The sequence below is a fragment of the Callionymus lyra genome, chromosome 9 (genome assembly GCF_982586985.1).
Source record: "Callionymus lyra chromosome 9, fCalLyr1.hap1.1, whole genome shotgun sequence".
NCBI lineage: Eukaryota > Metazoa > Chordata > Actinopteri > Syngnathiformes > Callionymidae > Callionymus > Callionymus lyra.
In genome coordinates, this window is record NC_141826.1 from 26,669,614 (window position 1) to 26,687,301 (window position 17,688).

At 37.0% G+C, this 17,688-nt stretch overlaps 1 protein-coding gene across 2 annotated transcripts in view; it reads left to right on the plus strand.

Annotated features, from left to right (window-relative positions):
* Positions 1 to 8,677, plus strand: part of LOC148072496 (P2Y purinoceptor 4) — a 9,107-nt gene extending 430 nt beyond the window's left edge. Inside the window, exons 1-2 of one of the 2 annotated variants that reach the window (XM_087799547.1) lie at positions 3,060 to 3,118; positions 6,261 to 8,677. In XM_087799547.1, the coding sequence (XP_087655673.1) occupies positions 6,297 to 7,340 (1,044 nt within the window). In that variant the 5' untranslated portion in view covers positions 3,060 to 3,118; positions 6,261 to 6,296 and the 3' untranslated portion in view covers positions 7,341 to 8,677. Of the gene's footprint in view, positions 1 to 3,059; positions 3,119 to 6,260 lie in introns of those variants that run through there. The other variant, XM_087799546.1, reaches the window with a different exon arrangement.
* Positions 8,678 to 17,688: the final 9,011 nt, after the last annotated feature.

The following is a 17,688-nucleotide window of genomic DNA, read 5'->3' on the forward strand; positions in this document are numbered from 1 at the left end:
CATAACTAGTTAAATAACTTTGAAGTCATTTTTCTTACTTTTATTTTTCATATTTATGGAAACTATATTTTTCATATTTTTAAACGAATATTTAAATGAAATAATATATATTAAATGTATAATAAACTTGTTTGTTGATGTATTTTTTTTATAATGTTCAATATTTGAAAAATGATTTTTTTTTTTTCTTTGTTAAACATTTTTTAACTTTAATGAAGCAAAGATTATTTTATTTTACTTTTTTATTTATAATTAATTTTCAAGTCTCATCATATCATCCTTTCCTCGTTCGACTCGTGTAACAAGAGCAGATTATTCTTGATGTTTATTTTCTAGTTCAGTTAAGATACTTCGAAGGTACTTGAGAAACATCTTAAATACCAACATAAACGAAGAGAAAACGACACTTGGTTCATTTTCAAGTCATGCTTTTGATAAATAAGATCCTTAAACGTTTTATTTTCATATATAAAGGATCTTTAAATGAAGGTTTGATCAAAGTTCATCACGTGACGAAACAAGTTTTACTTTCACAAAATCACAAGGTGGTCATAATGATACGGCCACTTTTAAAGTAGTTTTACAGTTTTGCTGACTTTGCTTTTAAATCCACGTTTGAATTTGTTTTCTGTTTGATTTTTGGACTTAGTCAGTGTTTCTTAAGTAATGGTCCAACAGTGAGAAACGTTGAAGGAGCTTCAGGGTCTTCAGGGGCTTCAGGGTCTTCAGGGGGTTCAGGGGCTTCACGGGCTTCAGGGGCTTCAGGGTCTTCAGGGGCTTCAGGGTCTTCAGGGTCTTCAGGGTCTTCAGGGTCTTCAGGGGCTTCAGGGGCTTCAGGGGCTTCACGGTCTTCAGGGTCTTCAGGGTCTTCAGGGTCTTCAGGGGCTTCAGGGTCTTCAGGGTCTTCATGGGCTTCACGGGCTTCAGGGTCTTCAGGGGCTTCAGGGTCTTCAGGGGCTTCATGGGCTTCACAGGCTTCAGGGTCTTCAGGGGCTTCAGGGGCTTCAGGGTCTTCAGGGGCTTCAGGGGCTTCAGGGTCTTCAGGGCGGAGGTGAAGTGGGGAGAAGGTCCAGAGTAACCAGACGTGGATCTGAAGCTGGACCGGAGCTCACAAGTCAAACTGAGCTGATGACACGAAACCATCAGAGTCGAGATGTTTTTGACTTTTTATTGCTCCTGAAAAACAACCTTTGCTCCGCGAGTCTCGTAAACGTTTTATTTCATCGTTTTATGAACACATCGCCACTAAAATGATATAAATCTGAGCAGAAAGAAAGTTTACTTGACTCTGAAAAGAAGTTGAAATGTTCTCGCCACGTTAGCTTGGCTTTACAACAGGTTGATTAAATACCAACAAACCTCATTTCATAGAAAATATATCAAAGACAAAAACACAAATCAACCATTAAAAACAACGATATTGAAAGAAGGAAGTCGTCGCAACAAAAACGTCAATTCATTCTCAAGAAAGTATTTTTGTTCAGTCAAAAGAAATGTTTTTCTTGGAAAATTGTGTTCGATTGTATTTGAAACTTAGAGTCAAGTCTTCGGTTCGTCACTGACACTAGTGATGTTTACGATACTTGTTCCAACGATCATTTGTACGAACATTTGTACGAACATTTGTACGATCATTTGTACGAACATTTGTACGATCATTTGTACGAACATTTGTACGATCATTTGTACGAACATTTGTACGATCATTTGTACGATCATTTGAACGATCATTTGAACGATCATTTGTACGAACATTTGTACGAACATTTGTACGAACATTTGTACGATCATTTGTACGAACATTTGTACGATCATTTGTACGATCATTTGAACGATCATTTGAACGATCATTTGTACGAACATTTGTACGATCATTTGTACGAACATTTGTACGATCATTTGTACAAACATTTGTACGATCATTTGTGCGGTCATTTGTACGAACATTTGTACGATCATTTGTACGAACATTTGTACGATCATTTGTACGAACATTTGTACGATCATTTGTACAAACATTTGTACGATCATTTGTACGATCATTTGTACGAACATTTGTACGATCATTTGTACGAACATTCGTATGAACATTTATACGAACATTTGTACGATCATTTGTACGAACATGTGTACGATCATTTGTACGATCATTTGTAAAACATTTGTACGATTATTTGTACTATCATATGTACGAACATTTGTACGATCATTTGTACGATCATTTGTAAAAACATTTGTACGATTATTTGTACTATCATATGTACGAACATTTGTACGATCATTTGTAAAAACATTTGTACGATTATTTGTACTATCATATGTACGATCATTTATATGATCATTTGTACGATCATTCATTTTATGAAACGCAGTATATCCCATAATCTGGAACATGTTTATAATCCGACAGTGATACATTTTCTCTTGATGACTCTGAAGGCATGTCTGACCATGTGACCCATTTACAGCCAATCATTGGTCGAGAGGAACAAGTTTTTGTCTCACACTGGTTTTCAATCTAAACCAAGAGAAACACAAACGAGTCTCAATTAAATCAAAGGAGCCGTTAGAATAAATGAACAACACAATCAACATTAGTCCAATATCTCATGCACTATTAAGGTAAGGTAAGGTAAAACTTTATTAGGAATCCATCAACAGGATTTAACAGGAAATGAAAGCCAGAACGAGGAACAGAAAGTGCGGAGGTCAGAACACTTGCAAACAACAACGTAAACACTTTGATTCCAGGCCAGAGAAGGCAAAGAAACAAGAGTCCAGTCAAGAAACAAAGAAGAATCCCAGCCAGTGACTAGTGGAGTTCTTCTGTCCTTCACACTGCTCTGGAAACAGGTGGTAGAAATACCGTGGAGTTCACAGGCTCAGAGGGAAAACAGGAAGTGGCAAATGAAAGTAAAAGAGAAACACAACGTTGGTAATTGTTATTGTCTGATCGACGACACATTCCACAGCCTTTGCATGAAACTTCTTTGTTACACACACTTTCTGAACAACACAACAAACACATCAAAGACAAGAGTTGACTTTGTACGTTTTTATTTCTTATTTAATTTCTACTATCGCACAACAATGGACTTGTTTCTGTGACGAGTAAAAGGTGTGTGTGGTCAAGAATATATTGATACCATATGTATTCAGGGTCAACAATATGATAGATAGTGATACTGTAGTAACAAGTATATATGTATAGTATTGTTGAGTACTTGACTCTGGTGTTGTGATAGTGTAGTAACAAGTATATATGTATAGTATTGTGGAGTACTTGACTCTGGTGTTGTGATAGTGTAGTAACAAGTATATATGTATAGTATTGTGGAGTACTTGACTCTGGTGTTGTGATAGTGTAGTAACAAGTATATATGTGTAGTATTGTAGAGTACTTGACTCTGGTGTTGTGATAGTGTAGTAACAAGTATATATGTGTAGTATTGTAGAGTACTTGACTCTGGTGTTGTGATAGTGTAGTAACAAGTATATATGTGTAGTATTGTCCAGTACTTGACTCTGGTGTTGTGATAGTGTAGTAACAAGTATAAATGTGTAGTATTGTCCAGTACTTGACTCTGGTGTTGTGGTAGTGTAGTAACAAGTATATATGTGTAGTATTGTCCAGTACTTGACTCTGGTGTTGTGATAGTGTAGTAACAAGTATAAATGTGTAGTATTGTGGAGTACTTGACTCTGGTGTTGTGATAGTGTAGTAACAAGTATATATGTGTAGTATTGTGGAGTACTTGACTCTGGTGTTGTGATAGTGTAGTAACAAGTATATATGTGTAGTATTGTCCAGTACTTGACTCTGGTGTTGTGATAGTGTAGTAACAAGTATATATGTGTAGTATTGTCCAGTACTTGACTCTGGTGTTGTGATAGTGTAGTAACAAGTATAAATGTGTAGTATTGTGGAGTACTTGACTCTGGTGTTGTGATAGTGTAGTAACAAGTATTTATGTGTAGTATTGTAGAGTACTTGACTCTGGTGTTGTGATAGTGTAGTAACAAGTATAAATGTGTAGTATTGTCCAGTACTTGACTCTGGTGTTGTGGTAGTGTAGTAACAAGTATATATGTGTAGTATTGTCCAGTACTTGACTCTGGTGTTGTGATAGTGTAGTAACAAGTATAAATGTGTAGTATTGTGGAATACTTGACTCTGGTGTTGTGATAGTGTAGTAACAAGTATATTTGTGTAGTATTGTGGAGTACTTGACTCTGGTGACTATCACAACACCAGAGTCAAGTACTCCACAATACTACACATATATACTTGTTACTACACTATCACAACACCAGAGTAGATAGTTGACAACTATAAGTACCTCGGCGTGTGGATGGACAGTAAACTGGACTGGTCCTGCAACACAGACCATGTATATAAGAAGGTTCAGAGTAGACTGTGCTTTCTGAGGAGGCTTCGATCATTTAACATCTGCAGGAAGATCCTCTGCATGTTCTACCAGTCTGTGGTGGCCAGTGTCATGTTCTATGCTGTGGTGTGTTGGGGTGGAAATGTGTCCAAGAGGAGGTCAACAGGTTGATCAGGAGGGCTGGCTCTGTGGTTGGAATGAAGCTGGACTCACTGGTGACAGTTGCTGAGAGGATATCATTGAACAAACTACTGTCCATCATGATGATGACATCATTCTCTCAACACTGTCATCAGTGAGCAGAGAAGCAGATGAAGCATGAACGCTCCTTACCAGGTGCAACACTAATAGACTCAAGGACTCATTCATCCCTCGGGCTATTAAATTGTACAATTCTGAGTTCGGGGGCAGGAGTGGAGTAAGAGTATCTGTAGTAACAAGTATATATGTGTAGTATTGTCCAGTTGTTGACTCTGGTGTTGTGATAGTGTAGTAACAAGTATATATGTGTAGTATTGTCCAGTACTTGACTCTGGTGTTGTGATAGTGTAGTAACAAGTATATATGTGTAGTATTGTCCAGTACTTGACTCTGGTGTTGTGATACTGTAGTAACAAGTATATATGTGTAGTATTGTCCAGTAGTTGACTCTGGGGTTGTGATAGTGTAGTAACAAATATATATGTGTAGTATTGTCCAGTACTTGACTCTGGTGTTGTGATAGTGTAGTAACAAGTATATATGTGTAGTATTGTCCAGTACTTGACTCTGGTGTTGTGATAGTGTAGTAACAAGTATATATGTGTAGTATTGTCCAGTACTTGACTCTGGTGTTGTGATAGTGTAGTAAAAAGTACATATGTGTAGTATTGTCCAGTACTTGACTCTGGTGTTGTGATAGTGTAGTAACAAGTATATATGTGTAGTATTGTCCAGTACTTGACTCTGGTGTTGTGATAGTGTAGTAACAAGTATATATGTGTAGTATTGTAGAGTACTTGACTCTGGTGTTGTGATAGTGTAGTAACAAGTATATATGTGTAGTATTGTCCAGTACTTGACTCTGGTGTTGTGATAGTGTAGTAACAAGTATATATGTGTAGTATTGTTGAGTACTTGACTCTGGTGTTGTGATAGTGTAGTAACAAGTATATATGTGTAGTATTATCCAGTACTTGACTCTGGTGTTGTGATAGTGTAGTAACAAGTATATATGTGTAGTATTGTCCAGTACTTGACTCTGGTGTTGTGATAGTGTAGTAACAAGTATATATGTGTAGTATTGTCCAGTACTTGACTCTGGTGTTGTGATAGTGTAGTAACAAGTATATATGTGTAGTATTGTCCAGTACTTGACTCTGGTGTTGTAGTATTTACAGACCACGTGAATCTTGACGAAGTCGTAACAGCAGTCATTTAAAAAGAAAAAGGGACTGTATTTTCCAAACATCAGCTTTAAAAGCTTCTGGACTCACTGTATCCTCTTGTCCTCAGTCATCACAGGTATCTCACAGGATTTTAATGTTTTTTTAGCTGTGGAGAACGAATAACTGCCGCCATCTAGAGGCCATTGCAACACAAAAATAAACAAAAAGAACTATGATAACAATAAAATGAATAAAGAACAAAAATGAAATAAATCAAATTAAAACATAGAAATACAAATAATTGATCCAGTGTTTGATACAAGTTGGTGAAAAATATGTCAAAATATCGGAGTCTGGATATTTTCATTGCTGGTTATGATGTACAATGAATTTCTGAAATACTTTCTAAACACATGGAGAAGTTTTCAGCACATTTGTTGTGACAATAAGTTCATTATATCGAGAGACTTCATATGAAGAAGCTCATGTGTGGTTTTGTCTGAAGGTCGGATCCTCCACGTCGCGGCTCAGAAGACCCACCATGGACCGGTCCGGCTCCGAGCCACTGAATCAGTCGCTGACCCTCATGCCCGTCTTCAACCTCAGCTGCCGCTTCGACGAGGAGTTCAAGTACATCCTGCTGCCGGTGTCCTACAGCCTGGTGTTCGTGGTGGGCTTCGTGCTCAACTTCACCGCCCTGTGGATGTTCCTCAGGATGCGGCCCTGGAACCCCAGCACCGTGCTCATGTTCCACCTGGCGCTGTCGGACTTCCTGTACGTCCTGTCGCTGCCCACGCTCATCTACTACTACGCCAACCGCAGCCACTGGCCCTTCGGCGTGGCGGCGTGCAAGATGGTCCGCTTCCTGTTCTACGCCAACCTGTACTGCAGCATCCTGTTCCTCACCTGCATCAGCGTGCACCGCTACCTGGGCATCTGCCACCCCATCCGGGCCCTGACCCTGATCAAGCCTCGACACGCCCACGTGGCGTGCGGCCTGGTCTGGGCGCTGGTGACGGCGTGCCTGGTGCCCAACATCATCTTCGTCACGACCTCCCGGCGGGACAACGACACGCTGTGTCACGACACCACGCGCCACGAGGCCTTCAGGGAGTACGTGGACTACAGCTCCGTGGTCATGGTGCTTCTGTTCCTGGTCCCCTTCCTGGTGGTGGTGGTGTGTAACTGCATGATGGCGAGGGCGCTGTGCCGCCCGACGCTCGGCTCGTCCTCCAACCGCGGGAAGTCCATCAAGCTCATCGTGGTGGTCCTGGTGGTCTTCGCCGTGAGCTTCGTTCCCTTCCACGTGACCCGCACCCTCTACTACACGGCCCGGGTCCTGGAGCTGGACTGCAGGTTCCTCAACATCGTCAACTTCACCTACAAGATCACGCGACCGCTGGCCAGCGTCAACAGCTGCATCGACCCCATCCTCTACTTCCTGGCGGGCGACCACTACCGGGCCAAGTTCCTCACGGCGCTGACGGGGAAGAGGCCGGCGCCCGGCGGTCTGGCGCCGTCACGGGGTCACGACCCCGGGGCTCACGCTCTGGAGACTCCGGCGAAGACTGAAGCGAAGAAGTAGACGAAGACTCTGAGGAGCAAATATAGAAGTAGTTTCAAGATGTTAAAGCTTTAGATTCAGGTGTTTCTTCATCTTTCTTCTCACTCGTTCACTTCCTGGTTTATTTGTCGTCAAACACTGAGACACGAGAGACGACAAGGATCCTCAGGACGACACTGTTCGGTTCAAGTTCTTTCTTCTTCATCTTCACAGATGCTTTGAACATCAATATTATTTTCTACCCGTACATCTGTCCGTCAAATGACAGTTAAAGCTACATTTGTAAACATTTTTCCACAAGATTCTCCTTTATTTTTGAAAACAGGTGTTAAATATTTTTTTATAGTTTTTAAACTAGGAATATTTTGGGGTTTTTTCTGAACCCAAAATGGTCCCTTAAACCTATGAAGCTTTTAACTAAATTTATAAATTAACTTCTGAGGATAAAAAATAAATATTCAACAAAAAATTTAAAGATAGAAAAAAAACGAGATTTACATTCTTTTTTTGTAACTTAATAAACACATTTGTCCCTTTTTTTTCTATTTCGTAACATTGGCCTTATAAATGAAGATTTATATATATTAAAAAATATATATTTTATATTTTACTGTACGCTATTTAAGCACAGCATGTACAAAAGTAAAAATAATTCAGTGAATAAATCAAATATATGTTTATTGTTGAAGGAACTGCAATTGAATCCATGAAATATTGTTTAGTGTTTTATCTACTAAATCATTTGACTTCCACAATATCTTTTAGCATTTTTAAAATAAACTTAAATATCAAAATGTATTTATTTTTCACTGAAATTAATTCTTTTCATCATGTTCCATTTATTAAAATACTACCTCTTCAACAAATCACAAGATAACCTTTGTTGTGTAATTCATCATTTATCGTAGAGATATTATTATTAATTTATCATAATAATAGATCTCATCACAATGTTTGTTTTTCTATGTAAAGAAGTGACTTCAACTCTATTGGGTTAAAAATAAGAACATTTCTATTTCCAGCTCAGATTAGACACGGTTGTTTTTCTCTGCACTGGAGTGACGACGGATTCTTTAAATACTTCATCAGATCTTCACAAAAAACCTCCTGATTCCATCCGGGCTTCAGTTTCCGCAGCTGCTCCCTGGATCTGGATCTTCCCACTCGACGCTCACGCTTTCAATGGACTGTGATGAACGGATGGATTTAAAGATGCTTTCGCTGCGAGACGCAGATGTTTTTATACAACACTTGTGACGCTGATGAAGATATTGATGTAAATATGAGCTTATATTGAAACATGTGTTCGGTCGTATACGTTGAATCCATGAGACGAATAAAAACATTATTTTATATGACTTTAATTTGTTGTTGTTTTTAAGTGATGATGACAAGGATGACCTTTTACCTTTGGTCTGTCAAGCTATTTCTCTCTTACAACATTAAATACTTAAACCTCCATTTATTGTGTCAAATTAAAAAAAAAAAATTACAATAAGGTTTTTATTTTTATTAAATAGAAATGTCTTTTTTTATGAAATATTTTTAAATGTAATCTAATATATATATATATTTATATACATGTATTATATGAAGACTACATGTAACACAATTTCAAATTTGAATGTATATAATGATAGATATATATTAGAACATTTATTGTGTTTACAATATATTTGTTAACTGTGTGTTAAAAAAACAGATTTAATATTTAAAGTTGAGTTTAAAAAGGTGATGATACATTATTTAATCGTTGTAATTTTAACATTACCGTCGTCAGGACTGAAGAAGGAAAAAGTAAGTCAATCCATTTTCTATTGTTATGAATCTTTATTAAAGAACGTTCCTTTACTTCCTGACTCGCACACCATGTGACTGATGTCATCCAATCAGGGGCGCCTCTTCAACTACTGCTTGAGCAACTTAATCCAATAACTCTGTTGATTAACTTATAAATAAAACATATTTATAAACATAAACATTGTACAAGTAACAACACTCAAACTTATACCATCATTAAAAGACAATTTGGTTTTTATTTCATATCCAAGTTTTAAGTTAAGTGAGATTATATTAGACACAAATGTTATTTAATAATTGTTATAAAAGCAGATTAATATGATCTTTCAATAGAAATGGTTCACGGTTCAGTGTTCACTCCGATCAACAGTCGAGTCCACAGCGCCACCTTTTGGACAAGTTCGTCATTGTCACACGCAACTGTGTGTATCTTTGATTTGATTTAGTTTTACTTCATTTGTCGCCACTGACCACTGCACATCAAACTACAGCATTTATGTTTCAAGATAACAAGATCAATCTCAAAAGACAAATCACTCTCGTTCCAGGATATTTTAGATGAATACTGAGTGTGTATTAGTGTGTACATCTGTGTTAGTTTGTTTGAAATATTGCTTATTTTGACATTTTAAATATAACTAATATAATATTCTATCTCTATATGGTTTGTATGTAACTAGTTTCATCCGGTGTTTCCTGCTCTAAGTCACCGAGTCAAATGGTTTTTATTCCTTCAGGTCGAAGTCATTAGCAACATTCTCTGACCTTCACTGACCTTGAGCCTGGGTTTCAATCCCAATAAAATATGTTTAGATTCTTTTATTCATGTTTCTTTCACGAGTTTCTCCTTCTTTCCTTCTCTTTACGAGACGCAGATGCAGAAATAACCTCCGTGACACGGTTTCTCATCCGTTTATTTCTCCTCGTGGATCTGATTTAAACTCACGACTCTTCGATTTCACTCACTGATGTATTTTTAAATGGATTCACTAAAAGTTTACATTTGATACAAGTTCATATTAGCAACGTGCTAATAGCTAGATATACTAGCATCACCGCAAATATGTTTCCTTGGATCCAAAGTGTTGGAAAATGTTGTTTTTTAAAGGTTTTCTTGTCGTGTTTTTTCTTCCCGCGGCGAAGCACTCGATGTTCTCCGGCTGAGGAAGCTTCGGCTCAAGGACGCAACAATGGCGTCTGATGATTGGATTCACGACGTTTGCTTTGCACGGAAAATAACGGCTTTTAACGCTTGAATGAAACAATATCTACTGTTGTGTTCGTCGTGATTGTTTTCTGTGTGCGTTTGTTTCGTTGTCATCAGTCTGAACTGTTATTATGAGAGGTTTGTAATTATTATTTTCAATTTTCCATCAATGAGGAAAACTAGCAGGTACTGAAACTGAATAAAAACAATTGGACGCTGAATAAATAAAACCCTTTAACACACAAACATTTAAATAAACTGACATCTTAATAATGTGTAAAGAAATTCTTGATTTTTATAATTATACTTGTATAAAGCTTTATTTTTTTAATCTCAATTTTAGTTTGTGATGTTTGTATTTGATGTTCCATGAACAGTATGTAGATCAGGGGTCAGTTATATAAGGGGCCGTCAAGCCAAAAGAAAAAAGGGACGAATAAAGAATTTAATTTGATGGGAAATGTTTAGATAAATAAACTTGATTTGATTGTATATCATTTAATTTGAATTTTATTTTAAGATTCTAAAAAAAATTCACATTTCATATATTTTAACATTTAAAATAAAATACATGTAAAACAAGTGCTATCATACTTTTATTTTATTTTATTTATTATTATTGTATCTACTTTTTATTTTTAAATAATATTATATAAAACCATATACGAAAAGTATAAAACAAAAAACAATAAAAAGGTAAAATAAAAAGCAAAAAAGTACATTCAAACAAAGATCTTTGGGAAATATATGTACAGAAATGAATGATAAAAAATGACCGGTGTTAAATAAATTCTTTAATATTTATATATATATTTATATAGTATTGAATAATATCATATAAAAGCACTACGAGGAAAATATATATATTTTAGGAAAATAAATGTAGTGAACTAGCAATAGTTTTGATAGATAATGATTTTAAACATTTCTAACGACCAGTTTCATATATTATTATTATTATTTGTAGTATTATTTGAACTTTGTGCGGGTTCATGGAATCATGTGCAGCCGAACTTTACCCTGGTCTGATGTAGATGGACATGGATTTTATACTTTTAATTTCATGTTGTTTTTATTTATTTTTTACAATGATCTAATGAAAGTACTTCATAATCAATGTTCAAAACAACTGTGAATTTCTCTGCATCATCATAAGTTACTGACTGAAAATACATAAATACTTTTATTTTTCCAAGACAAGACAATTATTATAGCTGAGCAGGTTTTTAAACAGCAATATCCAATAATACTAACGTTTTAACATTATTATCATATACTTCTTTTTCATTTTCTGTAATGATCGTTAGTAACAAAATGACAACAAGCCGATAAACTGACACTAGAGGGAGCCAGAAACAATATTTTCAATCTTGAGTTTTGCTGCTTTTAATTCACGTGGTCATAATGTACGAACGTCAACAACAAATACTTTTTACAAAAACCATCAGCAATAAACTCCAGTGACGTGAAGATGTTTCTCCTCCTCTGTCGGCCATCTTGGCTTGTATGAGGTCAAGAATACAAAATAAGAAGTTTATTTTTAAAGTGCTATTTAACTTATACAAAGAGAAAAATAAAGGAAAAAATCGATTTAGAAAATTTAAAAAAACATAACTTGTGCTTCCATCAATCAACTGCTTTGCATGCTGGGAGCTCTAGACCTGGATCAAGCAGCAGGAAAACTCAACTTTCAAATCAACCTCCATATTATTCATCTTCACTTTTTTCACATTTAAATTCTCACATCTGCACCTGAAATACATCCCATAATATTAAAAACATTTTCACACAATCTACACCCCCACCGACCTCACCTCTGAACCAGACAGTGAGTATAAAAGTGATACATTAGTTTATCTGTAAAACGTTCTATTTAATTTAAATGACTTATATTTGTTTGTTTAATCCAGAATTGTTGACGCAAATAATCTTAAATATTTCCCTGAAAAAAACAAACCAGGATCTGTGTCTGCTTGCTAACTAGCATGCTGACTTGTGTGCTGGCTTGAGAGCTAACAAAAGTGCTAACAAAAGTGCTAACAAATGTGATAACTAACGTGCTCACCTGCAAGCTAACTAGCGTGCTTGCCTGCAAAATAACTAGCGTGAAAACTACTGTGCAAACTTGAGTGCTAACAAAAGTGCTAACAAATGTGATAGCTAACATGCTTGCCTGCAAGCTAACATGCTAGCCTGCAAGCTAACTAGAGTGCAAACTTGCGTGCTAACTTATGTGTTGACTTGCGTGCTAAAAAATGTGCAAACAAACATGATAGCTTACGGGCTTGCCTGCATGCTAACAAGTGTGAAGGCTAGTGTGCCAACTAGCATGCTAACTAGCGTGCTAACTCGCGTGCTAACTTGTATGCTATCTTGCGTGCTAATGAAGGATCTTTCTAATTGTACACTAATAATTACACAATATCTTGTTTTTTGGTTATTAATAATCTTTGGCTAAAATTTAGCTACTATTTCCATTGTTTTATCTACTTTACCATCTTTGAAGCGTCAATATCATCGTGTCATTAAAAGTTTACATTAAAGTCTCGATACAAAGTTGATTGTAGTTCATTTGACCTTGTAAGAAAATGTATATTTGTTAATAAAGCGTATATTTAATTGAAAAAACACTGATATGTACAGCAGTCGTTATAATATTTAAACGTATGAGTTCAATGAATATAAAATAAATGTGAATATCCAAGAAGATTAAATCCACTCTTATTTCCTAGTTTACTGTTTCTCAATGAAATGTAATTATCTGATCATCTCATGAAACTCATGAACAGACGAGTATTTTTAATTAAGGCGACGCGCGGCGTTGAAAGCAGGATTGTGAGAAACGCCCACGCCGCGGCCTAAAGTGAGGCATTTGTTGAGCCTTGAACATTTTCTGTTTTTCTCTTGTTTGGCAAATGATAAGCCAGAGACGAGCTTTTCAAGGACGCGTGGACTTCAATTTAAGCGAAGAGGCTGAGAGTGGAGTGGAAGAGTGACACACGGAGGAGAGAAGTTCATTATTCCGCTGAAAAGGAAACCAATGGCTTTCACAGTCTCCATGGCAACCGGCCTTTCTCGGGCTGTCGGCCCGTGATGAGGTACTTCACGGCATTAAGCACAATTATGACCAGGTAAAAGGGGAAATATTGCTTCCCAACGCTAATAGATGTTCTGTATTGATCGGCGAGACGATGCGTTCGAGGAGCGCGGCCGCGAAATATTCACAACGTTTGCTGACGTCTGACGAGTGACAGGCGGGAGAAGGTTGACTGACAGGTCGTCAGAGTCGATCGAGACTCGTTTTATTTTTTGACTCGCGAGTCACGACGTCTTTCCTGAAAACTTTGACTTGAACGATGATATTCTGATGATATAATTGATTCAACAAAGAATGTTTGTTGTTGTCAGACGCGTCAACAAGAACAAAAACAATACAATGAACCAAAAACCTTCATTTAAAAAATGTATCTTAAGTTTTTATGTGACTTTTAACAAATGAGCTGATGTTTTCTCTTGTAAACTATTTTATATTTATCATTAAACAATATTCAACCCCCAAAAAAAGAAACAACATAAATTATATTTTCTTCCCATTATTATAGAATAAATTAACATTTATTACATTACATCAGGGATTTAAACTGTTTTTAATTTGTATTCATTTTATTTTTAAATTGTAACTTGTTATCGTTTGTTTTAATCAATTGTTTTTAATCAATGAAAATGTCCTGGTAAATAAAGAAATTAATCATTTTTATTGTAAAAAGAAATATGAGCTTTTTTTATAAGAAATTCATAAATAAATTAAAAAAACATTTGTTTACTTAAGATTTATTTTCATATATGTTTTAAAATAAGAGGGAAAAAGGTTGTAGCGAATAAAAAACAAGCAACAGGGCGAGAAATACTTCTTTAAATCCACTCTGAATATATATATATATAAAGAAATGAGAAATTAATAGATACAAAAAAACATTTGTATCTTTAAGATTTATTTTAATATAACTCTATATATATATATATATATATATATATATATATTGATTCATTACAACCTGTTTTCCTCTTATTTTAATAATGTTGTCAGTAGAAAAGTATAAAGTATCTTCAGATAACTTGATTTTATACTTTAAATAAAGTTATATTGAAATAAATACACTTGACACAAACTTAAAAATATTTAAATACATCCTGACTCAGAATCTTATATTTAATTGAATTATTATTATAAATGTTAAACTTTTCATCACTTGCTTGAACTTTAACATTTTGTCACAACCTATTAAATGTAATAATAAATATAATAAAGCCCGGCCTGCAGGAAACTGGTCATAATGTTTTTTCCAGGCAAACGTCACATGGTGTCCCATCATTAGCATGTTGTCGTGACCCCGCGACAATGGCGGGTCCGAGGTCACAGCAGTCCAGAGAGAGAGTGAGGATTAGCACGGCGGGTTGGTGTGTGTGTGTGTGTGTGTGTGTGTGTGTGTGTGTGTGTGTGTGTGTGTGTGTGTGTGTGTGTGTGTGTGTGTGTGTGTGTGTGTGTGTGTGTGGGGGGGGGTAAATTGTTTTAACCCCTCTGACAGCGTCTGCATGTGCGGCTCTTATCTGAGCGGCTGCAGCGCCTCATTAATATTCCCCGCTCGCGCCCGCCCTCCTATCATTGTCTATTAATGGGACGGATAATCGCTCATTCAATTATCGGGCCGTCAGCAAAAGACCCGGGCGGGCCGGCCCTGTTCACACGGCACCGCGGGCCAGAACCAGTGAGGAGGTGAGAGCGATAGCAGGGATTACAACACATTAGCTTCTTTAATAAGACTCAGCAACGTTCTCTGGCAAACAAGGCTTTTCGCCGCAGAAACCCGGCGCTGACCGGGCGCCTTCGCTCTCTCTCTCTCTCTCCCTCTCGCTCGCCCCGACGCCACCGTTTGATCAGGTCAAAGGTCGAGATGTCTCCACAGATGACCCTCACGTCGGCCCCTCGTTGAGCGAAGGGTTACGTTCGTGTTGGAATGAAAGTCATGAACGTGACGTTTCTCACTTCGGTTGAACTTTCAGTTGAACTTTCGTCACATAACGAGGTCGTCGCTGTCGCGATGCTTCGCCGCCCAGCCGCCCCGTGACAGCTGTCCGTCACAGAAGTCGTTGAATTAAAATACAATAGTGTCAGAATCATCTTTATCAAGGCCATTATTAGAGGATATTGTTATGGTAGATGATGCAACATCAAACATTACAAAATAACATTTTAAACATAAATAAAATGTATAACTTAGCTTATTACTAGTACAAGTACAACTAAGAAGTTTGGACGTAGCGACCAATCAGCCGTCACTTAATAGATCAGTGTGTAGAAAGGCATCATGGGAGTTACTGTTCTGTTGCACCATAAGTCAAGGTGGGTTGAAGTTTATTTGTAACTCAGTGAAACAAACAAAAGAACCAGATGCTTTAAAAAATAACATGGTGGTCAAAACACACGCGAAATAAAAGCGTCACTAGATATGGTTCAGGGTACATGAAATAAAACACTTAATAAAAAAGTTAGGGGCAAATTTCACAATGTTCAAAAAATCAGAACCAAAAGTGTTGCATACGAACAAACTAGATAAACTGAAGAACTTAACTTAACTTAAGAATAACACACACGTGGAAAGAGTGACTAGAAAAGGTCAAGAGTAGATGAAAATAAAACACAAAGTACAGAGAAAATGTCCCAATGTTACAGGTCTTCACCTCTTAGAAATTAGATAAATATCCTTTTTTTTTAAACAATATAAATGGTCTGAAGTTAAAATAATGGCTGAAGATACTTTTACATAAGTGAAGGTCAAATGGTTGAACTATTGATTTTTCTAAATACAGATTCAGAATGAACACAAGAATCGACCTTTAAATCATTTAAACATTAGGTGAGACTAGTTCAGCTCGTCAGGTAAAGATCTCTCTTCAAAACTGGTGTCAACGTCTGTTCACTTGAAAATATCTTTCTGTAAAACACAAATGATCTGAAAAACCAAATGTATTTTTAATAAATTTAAACCAACATTGTTTTTCTGAGACAGTCATTGATCGTCGATGAATCGAAGTTGACGCGACTTTCATCCAAAAACACGCTTTCGACTCCGTATCAATAAATGATCTTTAACTGATTCCAACCAATCAATGAAAGTTACAATAATAAATAAAACTTTCCTGCTTGAGACCTCGGCTCCTGTGATTGAGTAATTGGAGAAACAGTGTCTTTACGTTTGTAAAAACTGCTGAAATAAATCTTCATTTTCAAATGTGTAGTTTTAGATTTTGTATCATTTAAATACTTGTTATATTAAGAATAAAATAGTTTAATTTGTGTCCCTCATGAGACGTTAAAGTAACTTAAACGTTTTTAAAAGTAACTATCATTTATTACACAATAACCAAAATGAAATTAAGAATAAAGAAAAAAAAAAAGTATTTATTTATTGACTTCATTTTTCAATATTTTATTTCCATTAAACAACACGTTCAACAATGTTGTTACTTTGAAAACACATATATTCTATTCAACGTGAAGTTAAACATGTATTTTGCAATATTTCAAAGCAGTTTCAGAAGATTTTTAAAAATTTTCAAGAGCAGCAGGTTTTCGACCATGAGGTAAACAAAAGTTAAACAACGTCGAGTCTCTCTTAAGTCATGGGTTCAACGCTGTGACCTCAGGCGTGACCTCAGGCGTGACCTCAGGCGTGACCTCAGGCGTGACCCCGGCTGCGAGATCGGCTCCGACGGGCCGTGACCCCGACATCCCAGCATCCCCGGCTGAAGACCTGTTGTCGAGCTGGAGGCCCCCGAGTCCCCGATAACAGCGCGACCCCTGGACCGGCGCGACCCTTGAGCAAGGCTTGTTGAGTCGACACCGGCTCGGAGTCTCCGAAGGACCAGGAAGAGTTTCTTCTTCTGGCGGAGAGTCGGGGTTCCTGGGAGGGAGCCAGAAAAAAAAGAGGTGAAATGTTAACAAAAATCTCATAAAAATCCACAGTTTGATAAATCTTCACGTTGCTTGGACCGCGGCTCCCGAGGGTCTTTGTTGGAGATCCCGGGTTTTTTTTTTTCTTTCCTTCCTCCTCGCCGCCGTCGGAGCAGCGCCGGCGCTCACGGGGTCAGCGAAGTTACGAAAGTAATTAAAGCTGGTGATTCACCGCCTGCCGCGGAGAAAAGAAAGCAAGCTGTCATTCTGATTTAGAAAAATAAATTACAATTTTAATAATGGGGGGGAAGAAGAAGAAGATGGGGGCGCGAGAACGTCTAGTGCCTCGCCGGGGTGGGGGGGGGTGTTGGTGGTGGGGGGAGGGGTCGAGGGGGTTGTGGCTGCCTACT